The 16218-nt window shown below is 52.7% G+C and overlaps 2 protein-coding genes across 2 annotated transcripts in view; one reads left to right on the top strand and one right to left on the bottom strand.

Moving 5' to 3' along the window:
* The first annotated feature begins 599 nt into the window (after positions 1 to 599).
* LOC134026483 (putative E3 ubiquitin-protein ligase UBR7) lies at positions 600 to 5208 on the top strand. The gene is made up of 12 exons (XM_062469289.1): positions 600 to 786; positions 964 to 1088; positions 1312 to 1445; positions 1579 to 1639; positions 1730 to 1825; positions 1962 to 2015; positions 2297 to 2402; positions 2545 to 2711; positions 3573 to 3785; positions 4242 to 4398; positions 4533 to 4594; positions 4695 to 5208. The coding sequence occupies exons 1-12, from the start codon at positions 612 to 614 to the stop codon at positions 4785 to 4787; spliced, it is 1443 nt and encodes a 480-aa protein (XP_062325273.1). The 5' UTR covers positions 600 to 611; the 3' UTR covers positions 4788 to 5208.
* A 1905-nt stretch (positions 5209 to 7113) lies between these two features.
* Positions 7114 to 16218, bottom strand: part of LOC134026676 (BTB/POZ domain-containing protein 7-like) — a 17583-nt gene continuing 8478 nt past the window's right edge. Inside the window, exons 4-12 of the mRNA XM_062469568.1 lie at positions 14750 to 14846; positions 13251 to 13480; positions 12074 to 12149; positions 11590 to 11750; positions 10540 to 10683; positions 9940 to 10129; positions 9646 to 9824; positions 8763 to 9167; positions 7114 to 8447 (exon numbers count right to left, since the gene is read on the bottom strand). Of these exons, the coding sequence (XP_062325552.1) occupies positions 7695 to 8447; positions 8763 to 9167; positions 9646 to 9824; positions 9940 to 10129; positions 10540 to 10683; positions 11590 to 11750; positions 12074 to 12149; positions 13251 to 13480; positions 14750 to 14846 (2235 nt within the window). The 3' untranslated portion in view covers positions 7114 to 7694. The remainder of the gene's footprint in view (positions 8448 to 8762; positions 9168 to 9645; positions 9825 to 9939; positions 10130 to 10539; positions 10684 to 11589; positions 11751 to 12073; positions 12150 to 13250; positions 13481 to 14749; positions 14847 to 16218) is intronic.

Below are 16218 nucleotides of genomic sequence, written 5' to 3' on the forward strand. Positions count from 1 at the left end.
TAGATGGCAGCAATAAAATCATTTTCATCGCGTGAAGTTATGTTTTTGGTCAACATGGAAGAGAAAGCAAAAAAAAAAACAGCACAATATGTTTTAATAATTAACGAAGTTTGCTCCTAGCTTCTGTTCAGCAAAGATTTAGTCCAAAGAAGGCAGCTGGCGAATTAATGTCAATATGGAATGCTACACATGCGCCATCTTCTGGTAATTATCTGACAGTAGAGTGTTGTGTCACAGTGAAAACCATGCTTTGAAGTCAGTTTAGCATGGTAGGTACATCCTGGTACCCCTGCCGTTTGCACCACCCCTCATCATGGGTGCCCGGCTCTCCAGGGGATTTGGAGTAGAGTTATTTATTGATATACAATCCATATCCAAGCAGGTGGCCTTACCCAGCTAGCCAGAGGCTACAGCTGAAATGGTTATTATATGGTACAACAATACTTTTCCAATTAACTCACAGTTTACAAAACAAAACGACTTGAAAAATAGTTATAAAATTAAGCAGTCTGCTCATATATGGCTATTTTTTCATTTCTTTTTTTTTTCATCCTATACACAAATTAAATACTATGGCTCTTCTAAGGTTTGGAGGGCCACTACTGGCATTCATGATGCCGTCCTATTTACATCACAAAGGTTGGCGGGCTACTCGACGTCACAGTTGTGCTTCATTGGCCGTGTTCGTAGGAGCTCTCAAGCTCTCAAGCAAAGCTAGTTATACAGCAACGCTCTGCCCGGTTAACCGGTCGATTCCGTCCTCCAAGTCTCTTATCAGCTTGCAAGGTAAAGGTCACCACAGCGTTGAAATGGGACATATTTGGGTACAAACAAATACAGGGGCGTAGCGTAGGCTCCGCAACCTTAGCTTCTGGAAGGTTTCAATACTTCCTGAACGTGGCCTGGAAAGCTTTGTCCCGCCGGAAGAGACGGTTTCACGTTTTGTTGTTTATTCTGTCTCAGGAATGGCGGTTAACGAAGACAGTGAGGCTACCCTGTCACTGAACGACATTCTGGAGGATGACGAACTGCGAGAAGCTATGTCGGTGTTGGCGGGCAGCGACCCTGAGAAATGTTCATATCCCCAGGTAACAAAGAGTAACCTGCATGTCCAGTGTCCCCTTCACATTCTCAGGTAGACGGAATTTAATTGTTTTATTGTGCCACAAAGTCATCACTAAAGTCAGTTTCTCTATTACACATCCGTCCTTTCACTTTACGCTATTGTTTCACAGTAACTGTGTAATTTAGATATAGCCTTGCACATGATTGATGGTTCTGACCAACTTTTGCGTCTGTGATTCAATGCAGGGCTATGTGAAGAGGCAAGCTGTGTTTGCATGCAACACTTGTACACCAAGGGGAGAAGAACCGGCAGGTCTTTGCCTTGCTTGTACCAACAAATGTCATGATGGCCACGACATCTTTGAGCTCTACACCAAAAGGTAATCATAATATAGAGAGAATTATCTATGGAGTGAGAAATATCTGCAGTTGCTTTTGCTCCTCGTTTACTGTGACAGACTAACAAATGTTTTCACAGCAGTGAACAGTTGGTGGTCTCATTATTAATTTCAGGAACTTCCGCTGCGATTGTGGAAATAACAAGTTTGGCGAGTTTCGGTGCAAGCTGATTCCTGTAAGTGTAAGAATTTTGCAATCAGTCAGGTTTTAATTAACATATGACACATGTACTGACATTTATTGTCGTCGTGATTTTTCCTCACAGAACAAAGACGGACGAAATATAAAAAACCAGTACAATCACAACTTCCATGGCTTGTATTGCTTCTGTGACCGACCGTATCCAGATACAGATGACCAGGTAGCGACTGACCTGAAGTCCAGCTTCATACCACAGTCAAATCCTTCAGCCTTGTAATGACACATTGGTATTGATTTGAGGTTTGAAGTTTCTGCATGGCAGAAGACTCACTTCTTACTTTCCGTGTCTCTGCCAGGTAGATGAGGAGATGATTCAGTGCATCATCTGTGAGGATTGGTTCCATTCCAGGGTATGTCACCATAACAACAACATTGTAAATGGGTAGCATGCTTGTTTCTTTACTGCTCAACTATTGGGATGGTCCATTGACAATCCACCAAAAAGAAGATGTTGACAATAATCCATTTATGATCATCTTATCTCATAATCTTTGTATGATAATATAAAAATACAAATATCTTACGGATCTTAACCAGTCTGTGGTGTCTTCTTCTGTGGTGGTTCTTCTTCTGTGGTGGTTCTTCTGTGGTGGTTCTTCTTCTGTGGTGGTTCTTCTTCTGTGGTGTACAGCACCTGGGCTCCACAGTGGAGGACTCGGAGGAGCTGCAGGAGATGGTGTGTGAACCCTGCATGAACAGAGCTCCCTTCCTGTGGACCTACGCCGCACACCTCGCAGGTCAGTCATTCTCTCATTCACCCTCCCCACCTTTCTACATGAAATCACTTTTTTTTTTCTTACTCTTCCTTGTTTACTGCAGCGGCAGAATGCGGTGACTTGGTATGCCACGCTTCACCACTGTGTGATGTTCTTCTCCCAGTGATCACTGTAAGCCCCTGTCAGGAGGTGGATGTGGAGGAGGTTGAAGAGAAGGAGGAGGTGGAGGAGGATGTGGATGTGGTGGACAGTAGCGACCAGAAGGAGAAGAGGTGCAATGGAGGCGAGGGGGCGTCTTCCAAGCCTGCCTGTCAGAAGCAGGAGAAATTAGTAAGTGAGATGTTCATGTGGTCAGATGATTTTTATTAAGTATTTACCAGGGTATGATACGCATTCAGTGCTGAAGTCTATGCACATAGCTGCCATTTAGTGTTAATATCACGAGAGTTAGCAATTGAGTAATTAACCGTGCCCTATCAGTTGGCTGAACACTAGATGGCGCCAGATGGTAATGGATGTAGTAGGCTGTATTGGACTTCAGCTCCCATCATGCAGTTCTCTCCTGGAAAATTAGAGGAGTAATTATCCATAGGACACTGATCCCTCGGCTCCAGTGATTTTCTTGGACAGGCTTCACAGCAGGACTGTGTTGACCCCTCCATAGTGTCACGCATGTTTACGATTGTAGAACAAGGCCTTTGAATCGTTATGCCGGACTCACAGTCCCTCAGCCCTGCTCCCCGTCCCTCAGCCCTGCTCCCCGTCCCTCCCCTCCTCCCCGTCCCTCCCCTCCTCCCCATCCCTCAGCCCTGCTCCCCGTCCCCCCCTCCTCCCCGTCCCTCCTCCCTGCTCCCCGTCCCTCCCTGCTCCCCGTCCCTCCCTCCTCCCCGTCCCTCAGCCCTGCTCCCCGTCCCTCAGCCCTGCTCCCCGTCCCCCCCTCCTCCCCGTCCCTCAGCCCTGCTCCCCGTCCCTCAGCCCTGCTCCCCGTCCCTCAGCCCTGCTCCCCGTCCCTCAGCCCTGCTCCCCGTCCCTCAGCCCTGCTCCCCGTCCCCCCCTCCTCCCCGTCCCCCCCTCCTCCCCGTCCCTCAGCCCTGCTCCCCGTCCCTCCCTGCTCCCCGTCCCTCCCTGCTCCCCGTCCCTCAGCCCTGTCAGGAGGCTGTAAACTTCTCCTGCTGTCGCGTTTGATCCCAGAGGGAGGACGAGAACGGAAACTCCTCCTGCAAGCGAAGCCGTCAGGAGAGGTCCGGCAGCCCGGGGAAGGGCCAGGCCAGGCCTGTGGCCTGCAGGCTGAAGGAGCTGCAGGGCGGGGCCCTGAAAGGCGGGGCCCTGGAGAGGAGCAGGGAGGGAGCCGTGTTCTGGCCATATCACTGGCGTTCACATCTCTGCACCTGCATCACCTGTAAGGTGAGACTCGCCCCACACCTGCATCACCTGTAAGGTGAGACTCGCCCCACACCTGCATCACCTGTAAGGTGAGACTCACCCCACACCTGCATCACCTGTAAGGTGAGACTCACCCCACACCTGTTCCCCTCAGGCAGGCTGAGACTTCCATGCTGCTAACTCCCCCTTCTGGGGCAGGGGACTAGGTTGTTTTCAAATGTGGGAGGGACAAATAAAATAAAAAATATATATATAATTAGGATGCAGCTGTTAAATGTAATTTTCTTAATATATATATTTTTAAAGGGTCTGGGGACAGATTTGTTATCCAAAAGTGGTTCATGTTAAGTCATTTATTGTCATGTGCACAACAATGACCGCGAAGCAGGTTCAACACTTTCAATAAGAGGGTTGGATAAATCTGCTCCCCTTGTCCTGGAGTGTGACCACTGAGTGTGCTCCTGTGCTGCTGCTCAGAGGGCGTATGTCCAGGCCGGAGTGCAGTTCCTATTGGACGAGACGGACACCCTCCTGGCCTATGAGAACAAAGGAAGGACGGAGCCGTTTGGCGAAGACCTGCTGACGTCATGCCTGAGTTCCCTGGACCACATCCAGCAGCTAGAGATGATTTACCGTGAGGACGGGGCCTGGGTTCATCCTGACACGGGGGGGGGGGACGACACACTCAGCTCAGGGACAATCAGATTAGCCTGAATATTCAGGAGTGAAATCCATTTTTTTTAAAAAAGCTTGTTTTCCTTCTTCCAGATTTCAATGACCTGAAGACGGAACTGACTGAGTTCCTGCAGCAGTTTGCCAGTGAAGGAAAGGTGAGGTTCAGGTCGTGGGCGAAGCAGATGTGATGAAGCTAGCAGCTCTGTCCCTTCCCCCGTCCCCCCTCATGCCCCCGCTCTGTCTCCCCCCTGGCAGGTGGTCACAGCTGAAGCCATCCAGCAGTTCTTTGAGGAGCTGCAGGCCAGGAAGAGGCGCAGGACCAGTGGAGGGCAGCATCACTGCACCTGATGTCCTTCAGGACGCTGTAGCCCACCTGCTGATACGCTGCTAGAACAACCAACTAACACCTTTTTCCTTTTGAATAAAAGCTCAGATTTAGGACACGTATATCAATATGTTTATCCATGTTATAATGGGTTTAGATGTCTCCAATAAGCATTGAATGTCCTCAAAATGAAAGATATAAAAAGCAGTGGTCTGAAGAGCGATGCACGGCTGTGTGGATGTTCTCTGACAAAAGTTTCAAAGATGTTTAAGTGCTTTTGTCAATTTAGAAATGTGTTCATTCCTGTGAATGTGAAGTTTAATGCTGCTCTTTCTTGCATGGTAATATACAGTCCTCTTGTTCTAACAGGATTCAGTTTTCTGCTTTTATACTTATTTGTTGGCCATAGTTTGTGTGAATCTGAATAAATGAAAACAGTATGAACATTTTTTACACCACCTTTTACAGTATAAACCATCTTGCATGCTACTAAATAATTTACCTATTCAGTAAGCATAGTAAGCTAATGAAAACGAGACATAAGAAATGCCTGAATTTTTAAGCTGTTTATTTTATAGATGCCAAAGTTCAAAAACTGTGCACCTTTTGAGGTAACAGTAGAAAAATAAAACCAGATAAACTAACCACTTGGCAGCTGAATCTGCAAAAGGGTTTGAGTAGAACACAACACTACCCATGCAGTGTGCCTGGTCGATCATAAACCACCACAGATTTCTAGATTGTTCAATTTCAAAGGTTTCTAAACATTAAAAAATATATACACAGAAGGAACTAGCTACTGAGTATTTGATGCAAACAGGTAGGCTGGTAGGAAAATGCTTGCATAACATCACGTAAATACAAGCCTGGCCAGTGGCAGGGAAAGGCACTCGCTTCTCTACAGCACAGAGCAAGAGGAGGATGTGGAGGCATTTTTATTAAATGGGAACACTTTCCTGGAAAATAAAATGACTGTTGAACATGAACATGGGCAGGAGACTAAAGTTCAGCGTTTTCCAATGATGGAAACTGGATGGAAACAAGGGTTTTCTGCCTGGTGATTTTGTAACCGCGAAGCAGAGAGAACATGAACAGATCTTTTGCGGTGCTATTTGAAAGTATTAAGGTTTGATGAAGGAAAAAAATATTTCTCCACAGTTATGATATTCCGCCATGTCAACTACAATAATTAACAACACTACAAAAATAAACAGACAACCAAACAAAAGAAATAAGAAGACAGAAACCTGATACCCGGGTCACACAGTTTACAATACATTCCGTCTCCTCAATGTGACAATACACACGTACAATGACACGTTCATATCAAATGTGTAAGACTCATCTTGATGTGGGACTATGTTTAGCCTGTGTTCTGCACCTCTCTGTGTCACCAACCGTCTCTGGGGGAGGGGATCCCTCACTGAGTTGCTCCTCAAGATTTCTTCAATTTTTTCTCTATTTAGTTTTTTTCTGGGAGTTTTTCCTTGTCTTCCTTGAGGGTTTAGGTTGATTGAGGGGCAGTTCTATGGGAGAATGTGAAGCCTTCTGTGACATTGCTTGTCAAAAGGGCTGTACAAATACATTTGAGTTGATGCTCGAATGTATACACACAACTCACAATGTTTGAAGGGATAAAACCAATTTGGCAGAGGCCACTCAGCTTGGCAGGATTAATGTAGTTGTTCTGGAACCTCAAATCTAATTTACTTCTGAAATCAAGGGAGACACTTCTACCTCAAACAACAACGAGTTGTTTCTGTAGTGCAATGTTGTCCACCACATGTAATAATCACATGGAGCAGACTGATCTCATTCATAGTTCCCTTTGGTGTCTGTACAGCGCCTTCTGCCTTACAGAACATCTGCAGACCGGCCCATGCAGTTCCAATGTCCACCAAAGGGTGGTGTGGTAGAGGCCAAAAACATGGGGCCCAAACGTACTTTGAGACCCTGTCCAGAGGCGTGAGTCACAGGGGTGAGAGGATGTTTAGGTAAAAACGCTGATGACTTCATGGTTGATTTAAGGCCTTAAATACTACAGAGGTTTCCAGCATTTGTATCCACTGTGCTTTGTGTTCAGTGTCTGGGCGACCTCCTCAGAGACAGTTTGCCATCGCAAGACCTGAGCACGCTGGGATACTGAGAGTACAGAACTAAAATTGTTACGTTTCCTGTTCGTACAAAACCACATACTTTGACATACCTCTCACACACCTGTTCTGTTGAATTATTAACACTCCCTAGCGAGCTCAATCACAGCACTGTCGGCAGTTGCCATGGCACCCTTATCTTTCCCCTTGTACCTCGGTTGTAAACCCCTAACGCTCACTTACCCCCCCACCTACCACCCCCCCTCCCCTCTCCATGCACCTCTGTAAAAGCACCTGGATGGGGCTGGACACAATGACTCCAAAGACAACAGCAGCATCCACACAACAACAATGACCTCAACTGACCTACATCCTGTTTCAACCAACTTCCTGCCCGGCCATTCTCGGTTTTGCTACTTATCGCTGCTCCAGGGTTAGCGTGTCAGCCAGGAGAGAGGGCCGGGAGCAGGGAAAAGAACACAGACGTGTCCATGATTTATCACTCCCAGCCTGCATGACTGAGGCTAGCTTCAGCTGTATAAATCCAAACAGGCAGAAGCAACACTAGAGCCATTGTTCCTTCACCAACCTACAGACCTCCAGCTACTGTGACCAGGATATATAGAGTACTGGGATACACACACACACACACACACACACACACACACACTAATAGCAAATTTCCTGCAATCCCTTCACTCTGTGTGTCTTCTCTTTCTCTCTCCACATACACACTCTCACACAAATGAGTGCTCTGCTGTGGATATTAGAGGGGTCATCTCCCCCCCCCCTCACTGTTCCCTTTTCATAACTCAGCCCACACGGTCCATGCCGGGGTTAAAGTGCCGACTTTTTGTAAGGGTACTCAGGCTTGCTGGGTGCCCGGCGGTCTCTGCCTGCCTCCTCGCTGACACCGTCGCTCTGGGGCTGCAGGGGCCCTGCTCCTGACGTCTCCCCAGCCACCAGCCTCTCCTCTGGGGCTTCCCTGTGGGAGGAGGGCCTCCCTTCATACCCCTCCAGGTTCCCACTGGGGGAGCTCCGAAAGTGCCCCAACCCGCGGGTCAGGTCCGTCTCGTTGGCTCGTCCCCTGGGCGTGTCCCCCCCCCCTGGAGGGTTAGCCTGGGCCGCGTCCTGCGGCGGGGGGGGGAGCCCCAGCAGGTCCAGCCTCAGGGGGTCTGGGGCTGGCCGTCCCTGGGCGTGGCCGGGGGGCTGGCCGTCAGACAGGTAGGAGGGTGGGAGGGTGCTGGAGGGGTTGCAGCTGTGGCTGTAGAGGTCAGGCCTGGCGTAGTAGGGTGGGGGGTGGCCGGAGGTGGGGGTGGAGGGTCCACAGGAGAAGTCGTAGTGGTCGGGGTAGTCCCCCTGGGCCTCAAGTTTGGGGTCCGGGGCGTGTCTCTTACAGGAGGGGCCGTGAATGTCCCTGTGGCGGGAGGAGGGGCACTGCCCCTGGGGTGGGTGGGGGGCCGAGGGGGTCATGGGAGTGGAATCCTCGCTGTCCACCCTTTCGGCCTTGTGCTGCTCCCTGAGGGTCAGGACCGAAACCCCCCGGGCAATGTCCGGCATGAACTCTCTCATCACAGGCTCCACGCTCATCTACCCCACACAGACACAGACACAAACACAGACTCATACACATGTCGATCCAGATGTACACTAAACACAACTCTGAACTACAGCGAGGGTCTCCAGCCCTGCTCCTGGAAAGCTACCTTCCTGTACGTTTTTGCTCCAACCCTAATCCAGCACACCTGATTCTAATAACCAGCTTTCTAACCCTGTTAAACCGGGTTCGTTCAGAGCTCAAATCGACATGAAGGTAGCTCTCCAGGAACAAGGTCGGAGACCCCTGACCTACAGGATTAAAACGAAAACATAAAAGACACAGATTCCTGCCGTATGATCCCTCACCTGCTGGTCTGCGAGCAGGGACCGGCCCATGGCCTGGGGGGTGGTGCAGTCGGGCGGAGGGGGCGGAGGGGGTCTGGATGAGGAGGGGTAGTCAGGGCTGCTCAGCTGGCTGGGTGCGTGGCGCTGGAGCAGGGTGCAGGGGTAGGAGAAGGAGCGGGTCGGGGTTGGCATGGGAACCCGCGGCCTCCAGGCCCCCTTCAGCTGAGCGTGGCTGGGGGTGGCAGGGGGGTGGTAGGGGGGAGGAGGGGGAGGCAGGGGAGGGTGGAAACCTGACAGCCCCTCCAGGTCTGTGAACATGCTGTCCATCGCCGGGCTACTGTTGACCCGGCAACGACCCACCTGGCGCAGAGCTGGCCCCGGGCTCTCATCACCGAATCGCTCTTCTGGGAAGAACTTGTAGGGGTTCTGAGGACAGAAACACAAATAAACACCAAGTCTCTCTCACCAACCTTCAACCACCGGTTGTTTTGTCTGGGGAAAGAGGCTGGCGAATGTTCTAAGTTGTTGGTATTCAGGACAGCCATCATCCGACATGCTGCGCCTTGCCCTGCGCCCCGCCCTGCGCACCTCACCCTGCGCCCCGCCCTGCGCCTCGCTCATCGCCCTGCGCCTCGCTCTGTGCCTTGCTCAGCGCCTCGCTCATCGCCCTGCGCCCCGCCCTGCGCCTCGCTCATCGCCCTGCGCCCCGCCTTGCGCACCTCACCCTGCGCCCCGCGCCTCGCTCATCGCCCTGCGCCTCGCTCATCGCCCTGTGCCTCTCCCTGCGCCTCGCTCATCGCCCTGCGCCTCTCCCTGCGCCTCGCTCATCGCCCTGAGCCTCGCTCATCGCCCTGCGCCTCTCCCTGCGCCTCACTCATCGCCCTGCGCCTCGCTCTGCGCTCACCTGCAGCAGCTCTGTGGCTCCGTCCGCCAGGCCGAACTCCCGCAGCACGCGGAGCTGCAGCTCGTAGCTGACGGTGGCGCCCTCGCCGCAGTTAAGGGCGTACGCCCGCTGCACCTGCTCCGTGTGCCTCAGCTCCTGCAGCCTGTGCACCATCTCCTTCACCACCGCAAGCCCGGGCACTGAGAGACACACACACACGTTCACTAAGGTAAGCTCACCTCTGACACCATCACTCTAAACCATACCTCACCACCAAGCACGACGACCAAGTACATCCTTAAAAGCTTCTCTAACCTGGAATCTCATTGGCCACCACAGACGGCGCTGTGCTCTGGTTGGCAGCCGCTGGCTGGTGGTTGATCATGTGACAGCACTGGGGCACGGCGTTGTTGACCATGTAGAGGGTGTCGGGGACGTTGGACATGCGAACCAGACGCAGGCGTACCAGGTCGGTCTGCTCCACCATCATCTCATCCAGCACCGACTGAGGAGGAACACCAGGCCACCATTCAGCCACGGAAAGAGGGAGGATTTGAACCTGTGACTTCTCGACCAGCAGGCAGATGCTCTAACCACTAAGCAGGATATGAACCTGTGTCCTCTGAACATATTTTCGAAAAAATACATAAATATCTATATATCTATATAAATATTCAAGTTTGGAATCGCTGCACTAAGCTATACCAAATACCTGCCAGAGTCGTACCAGCCCACAGGAAGATGGGCAGAGCATACCCGCGGCGTGGCCTCGGCTCACCCGCGGCGTGGCCTCGGCTCACCCGCGGCGTGGCCTCGGCTCACCCGCGGCGTGGCCTCGGCTCACCCGCGGCGTGGCCTCGGCTCACCCGCGGCGTGGCCTCGGCTCACCTGCACGGCCTCCGTGACTCGGCTCACCTTGGCTTCCTCCACGTAGGGGGAGAAGAGGCGGGGCCTGACGTAGATGCCTGCGTTCTTCTGACGCAGCCAGGCGTTGTCCTTCCCCCCCTCGGCTGTGGGGAGCATGTCAGAGGGAGGGGTGCTGATCAGACCCCTCTTCATCTGGAGGGAGGGAGAGGGGGGGGAAAGAGAGAGAGAGAGGGAGATAGAGGGAGAGACATAGAGGGAGAGAGAGACAGAGTGAGGGAGGGAGAGAGAGAGAGGGACAAGATGTCAGACAGAAGACAAGGAGGGGAGCACCAGTCAGTCAGGCGGTGACATAAGCCAGAGCAGTTAGTGAAGCCACAGGACAGTGTAGCCCCGGGAGGGAGGGAGGCAGGGAGGCAGGGAGGCTGGGAGGGAGGGTGTGAGGGAAGCTGGGAGGGAGGGTGTGAGGGAGGGAGGGTGGGAGGGAGGGTAGGAGGGAGGGAGGGTGTGAGGGAGGGAGGGTGGGTGGGAGGGAGGGTGTGAGGGAGGGTAGGAGGGAGGGTGGGAGGGTGTGAGGGAGGGTGGGAGGGAGGGTGTGAGGGAGGGTGTGAGGGAGGCAGGGTGTGAGGGAGGGTGGGAGGGTGTGAGGGAGGGTGTGAGGGTGTGAGGGTGTGAGGGAGGGTGTGAGGGTGTGAGGGTGTGAGGGAGGGTGTGAGGGTGTGAGGGAGGGTGTGAGGGTGTGAGGGAGGGTGTGAGGGTGTGAGGGAGGGTGTGAGGGTGTGAGGGAGGGTGTGAGGGTGTGAGGGTGTGAGGGAGGGTGTGAGGGAGGGTGTGAGGGTGTGAGGGAGGGTGTGAGGGTGTGAGGGAGGGTGTGAGGGTGTGAGGGAGGGTGTGAGGGTGTGAGGGAGGGTGTGAGGGTGTGAGGGAGGGTGTGAGGGAGGGTGTGAGGGTGTGAGGGAGGGTGTGAGGGAGGGTGTGAGGGTGTGAGGGAGGGTGTGAGGGAGGGTGTGAGGGAGGGTGTGAGGGAGGGTGTGAGGGTGTGAGGGAGGGTGTGAGGGTGTGAGGGAGGGTGTGAGGGAGGGAGGGAGGGTGTGTACTCACGGCGTCAGCCAGGACGTCACTGCTGGCGGGGAGGATGTGCTGGGAGCGCACGCAGGGCAGGAGGGGAGACAGGATGTCCTTCAGCTCCTCCACGTCCAGGTCCCTCCTCTTCACCCCACGCTTGTTCACACTGTGGGCTGTCCCGCTCAGCAGGTTGGGCTCTGGAACACACACACAGGTTGGTATTATTGCAACAGAAATGACTAAAAATGACTAAATGTATTATCACCAATGTGAGGACACGGCAAACACATTGCAGGCTGGTGGTTGTTGCAACAGCTCAACAGCAAGTGGCTTCTGAGGACAATGAAAAGACCCAAGGCCGATCTTTTGTGAGATGCCTCTTGGTGTCTCCTTCTGAGGAAGAAGACAGCCTTCTTTTACGGTCCTTTTAGTGTGTTTTCGAGGCACTGGTAAGTGGGTAATGTTCTCCGAGCCATTAGGGGGTCTGTTGTGAGGGTAATTATGGAGTGTATTATCTTACCCCTGTCTGCCATCCTCTTAATAAGCTGCTGCTCGCCCCACTTAACAACGTACTTGAGAATGTCCTGCTCACTCGCCTGTGGAAGAGAGAGACGGGTGCAGAGGGGGGAGGAGAGAGAGAGAGGGGGGGGAGAGAAAGGGGAGGAGAGAGAGAGGGGGGAGGAGAGAGGTAGGGGGAGGGGAGAGAGAGGAGAAGAGAGAGAGAGGGGAGGAGGAGAGAGAGGGGGGGAGGGAAAGGGGGGGAGGAGAAGAGAGAGAGGGGGAGAGGGGGGAGGGGAGAGAGGAGGAGAAGAGAGAGAGAGGGGGGAGGAGAGAGAGAGGGGGGAGGGAGAGAGGGGAGGAGAGAGAGAGGGGGAGAGGGGGGAGGGGAGAGAGGAGAGAGGAGGAGAAGAGAGAGAGAGGGGGGAGGAGAGAGAGAGGGGGGAGGGAGAGAGGGGAGGAGAGAGAGAGGGGGGAGGTTGTGTATTAGGAGAAAGTCAGACATAACAGTGAAGTAAGAGCAGAGAAGTGGTTGGGGCAGTGGAGTCAGGCCCTTGGTTCAGGACTCTGCGTGTCTGCTTGGATCACAGTGCTCCTCCTCAGCCTCCCTCGGCAGCAGACCTGTCCTCAGCTTCCATTAGGCTCCAGGTTTGAAGGACGGCCCTCCAGGGGGGCTTCTCAGCCTCTATTTGATACCCCGCCTGCCTGCGAACGTGTTGGTGTTTGTGCATCCTTGAGTGGTGCGCGTGTGTGTGCGTGTGTGTACATACACATGACAGGAGTCAGGTGGTTTGATGGTTCGATTCCCGGCCGTGCCAAATGACGTGTCCTTGGGCAAGGCACTTCACCCTACTTGCCTCGGGGGGAATGTCCCTGTACTTACTGTAAGTCGCTCTGGATAAGAGCGTCTGCTAAATGACTAAATGTAAATGTACATACGTGTATATGTGTAAATGTGTGTGTACGTGTGTGTGTGTGCCTTCAGTCTCGCCACGGTGATCACCCCGGTCAGGCAAAACACGTCCGAGCAGAGCGGCGTGAGACCCATCCAGGTGACAATGTAAGCTGACTCGAACAACGGCAGCTCTCTCTGCCCTGCCCACCCTCACAAGAGAGACCTCCTGGGGTGGCTGGCCTGGACAGGGCTGTCCGACACACACACACACACACACACATAGGGCGCTGGGCGTGTCGCTCACCTGCAGGTAGTCTGACCGAATGGCGCTGAGAAGGTGTTCCTTGCTGAGCTCGTACAGCACGTCTGAGGTGACCACCTGGCTGAACTCCTCGCACAGGAAGTGCAGTGCCTGGCGGTGGACCCACTTGGATCCGTAGGGCTGGGAGCTCCACTTCAGGATGGGTTCCAGGGAGTCCAGAGACAAGCTCTCCACAATCAGGTCCTCACAGCCTGGGGAACACAGGCCGTTACCTCACTGCAACAGACTGTACCTCACTGCAACAGACTGTACCTCACTACAACAGACTGTACCTCACTGCAACAGACTGTACCTCACTACAACAGACTGTACCCCACTGCAACAGACTGTACCTCACTGCAACAGACTGTACCTCAATGCAACAGACTGTACCTCAATGCAACAGACTGTACCTCACTACAACAGACTGTACCTCACTGCAACAGACTGTACCTCAATGCAACAGACTGTACCTCACTGCAACAGACTGTACCTCAATGCAACAGACTGTACCTCACTGCAACAGACTGTACCTCACTACAACAGACTGTACCTCACTGCAACAGACTGTACCTCAATGCAACAGACTGTACCTCACTGCAACAGACTGTACCTCACTACAACAGACTGTACCTCACAGCAACAGACTGTACCTCACAGCAACAGACTGTACCTCACAGCAACAGACTGTACAAAACTCAACTTATCACCCACATTTTCTTCTGACATACAGAAATTGAGGAAAACTACATTTCCGTACATGAACAGTTTATAATAATTCTACATGGGGTTGCCTTGTTAAATTGAACCACTAATGTCCTGCCTCAGAAGCCACAGTCGTCACTGATGAGGCCCTTCCTTGTTCTCCTCCAGTTCTCCATCACAGGGAGCTTTCTTCCCTCACCCCTCCTCACCCCCCTCTCCTTCCCCCCCTCACACAACCCTCCCACCCCCTCCTCCCTGCGTTTCCTAAATCAGAGCGCATACCAGAACAGCAGGCAGTGGTGTAACTCTGTTACACTCCATGCCGCAGAAATGCCTTTGATACCTTCTTACCCATCAGTCCCTTCCTCCCCTTAACCGCGCTAAGTAAACACAGCAGCCGGGGAAAGCACCCGCCTGCACACACACACACACACACACCGCCCAGTGTGCATGAACATACACACGCACCTACACAAATCAAAAACTCATTATAAGTCACCAGAGGTTCCTGAATTATGTAGCCTACATTACAGGTCTCTGAACAAACCCAGGGAGGACTACAGTTTCAGAAATAGAGCCTCCAGTTGCACCTTGAGTACATCTAACAAACACGGATGGCAGAGCAGAGTCACAGCAGCAGTCTGCAGAGGACATCCTAATACAATCTAACATTCATCATCTCCAACAGGAAATGTCTATTAGACAGCACATCAAGACTGGCTCGTTTGAGATCTGATATGTGAACCAATTCCTGACTGAAATAGCTTCCTGTGTTTCCTTCCCATTGGAACTGAGACAGATGATGGAGATAGAGCCCTGCTGCGCTGGTCCAGACAGAGATGCTTTGAACTGGCCCCCGGCCAGCCCTGGCCTCTCAGCCGGCCCTGCGCTGGGCTTACACAATACAGGGAGCCGGGCTTAGCGTGGGCACCTTTCCTGCTCCTCCAGGATGCTTATCTGTGAGTGGAGATCTACAATGCCTTCCTCCTAGACACTGAGCTTTGAAAATGCACTCTGGGAAATTGGACAGCGGACTTCAGAGACGTGACTCTGGCGGCCGTCCTGCTGGGGCGTCAATGGTTTTCTTCCTCCCTTGACGGAGACATACACACACACACACACACACAAACGCCTTCTGAAAGAGACTTTTTGTGAGGCATTTTCCCTCTACTTCTCTTTTATTAGCGCGTCAGGGAAATACAGAGCAGACCCCTCCAGACTTTTACAAGCTGGCAGGACGCTGGTGGTTGAGAGGACAGGTGAAGTTGAAACATGGACCCGGACATTCAGCTCTTTTATCTCTCGTAAACAGACCGGCGGAGGGGAATGGATGCCACACATCTCTCCTCTCTTCCCTTCCTCCCTGTCCTCCTGTCTCGCCACGAGCTCCTTCTCTCTGTACCTCCACCCCTCCCCCCTCCATCTCCTCCTCTTCTCTCGTTCCCTGAGCAGGGCGGGCATACATAAAGCCACACCTACACACACACACACAGTCTTTGAAAGGTAAAGGTTCCCAGTGAGAAAGCGGCAGAACATGAAAGCAGACAGCTGTTCCCTGTTAGCTCATTAGAATTCACAGCACCGTCCAGCCTTTTAAAGCTCTGCGCTTTTTCTTATGAGCCAGAGATTAGAATCAGCGTCACATCTTCTGTTCCAGCCCCTCCCCCTCCCTCCCTCACCACGGTGATCTCGCTCCGCGGGTGGCACACCGGTTTCACTGGAGCCGGGCGGGCCGATGCAAACATCAACACAATAGGCACCGGGGCGACGACGCGTTGTTTTGGGGCTGTTGCCGATGACGATGTGAGCATTTGGTCCCGCTGTTATTACTTGAAATACTGTGTTTATGGAACATGCTGTTTCCAAACCCACTTAAAACATCTGCAGCACTCCGGGCTTGTAAACAGAGTTCTGGACATGAATCACGTTCTGATTACTCAAGGACTGGAGTTTTATTTATAGAGAAGGGCCATGGCCGAACCAGGAAGAACTTTCAGCAATGACAGAAGGAAGGCCAACTTCCCACCAGACCAACAAGCTGAGAGAAATGAGGAGAGAGAGAGAGAGACAGAGAGAGAGAGAGAGAGAGAGACAGAGAGAGAGAGAGGGAGGGAGAGACGGAGAGAAGGAGAGAGAGAGGGAGAGAGGGAGAGAGGGAGGGAGAGACGGAGAGACGGAGAGAGAGGGAGGGAGAGACGGAGAGACGGAGAGAGAGAGAGAACGGGGGGAGGAAAGAGAGTTGAAGCGATAGATTGAGTCTGCTAAT

Source organism: Osmerus eperlanus, chromosome 9 (genome assembly GCF_963692335.1).
Source record: "Osmerus eperlanus chromosome 9, fOsmEpe2.1, whole genome shotgun sequence".
Taxonomy (NCBI): domain Eukaryota; kingdom Metazoa; phylum Chordata; class Actinopteri; order Osmeriformes; family Osmeridae; genus Osmerus; species Osmerus eperlanus.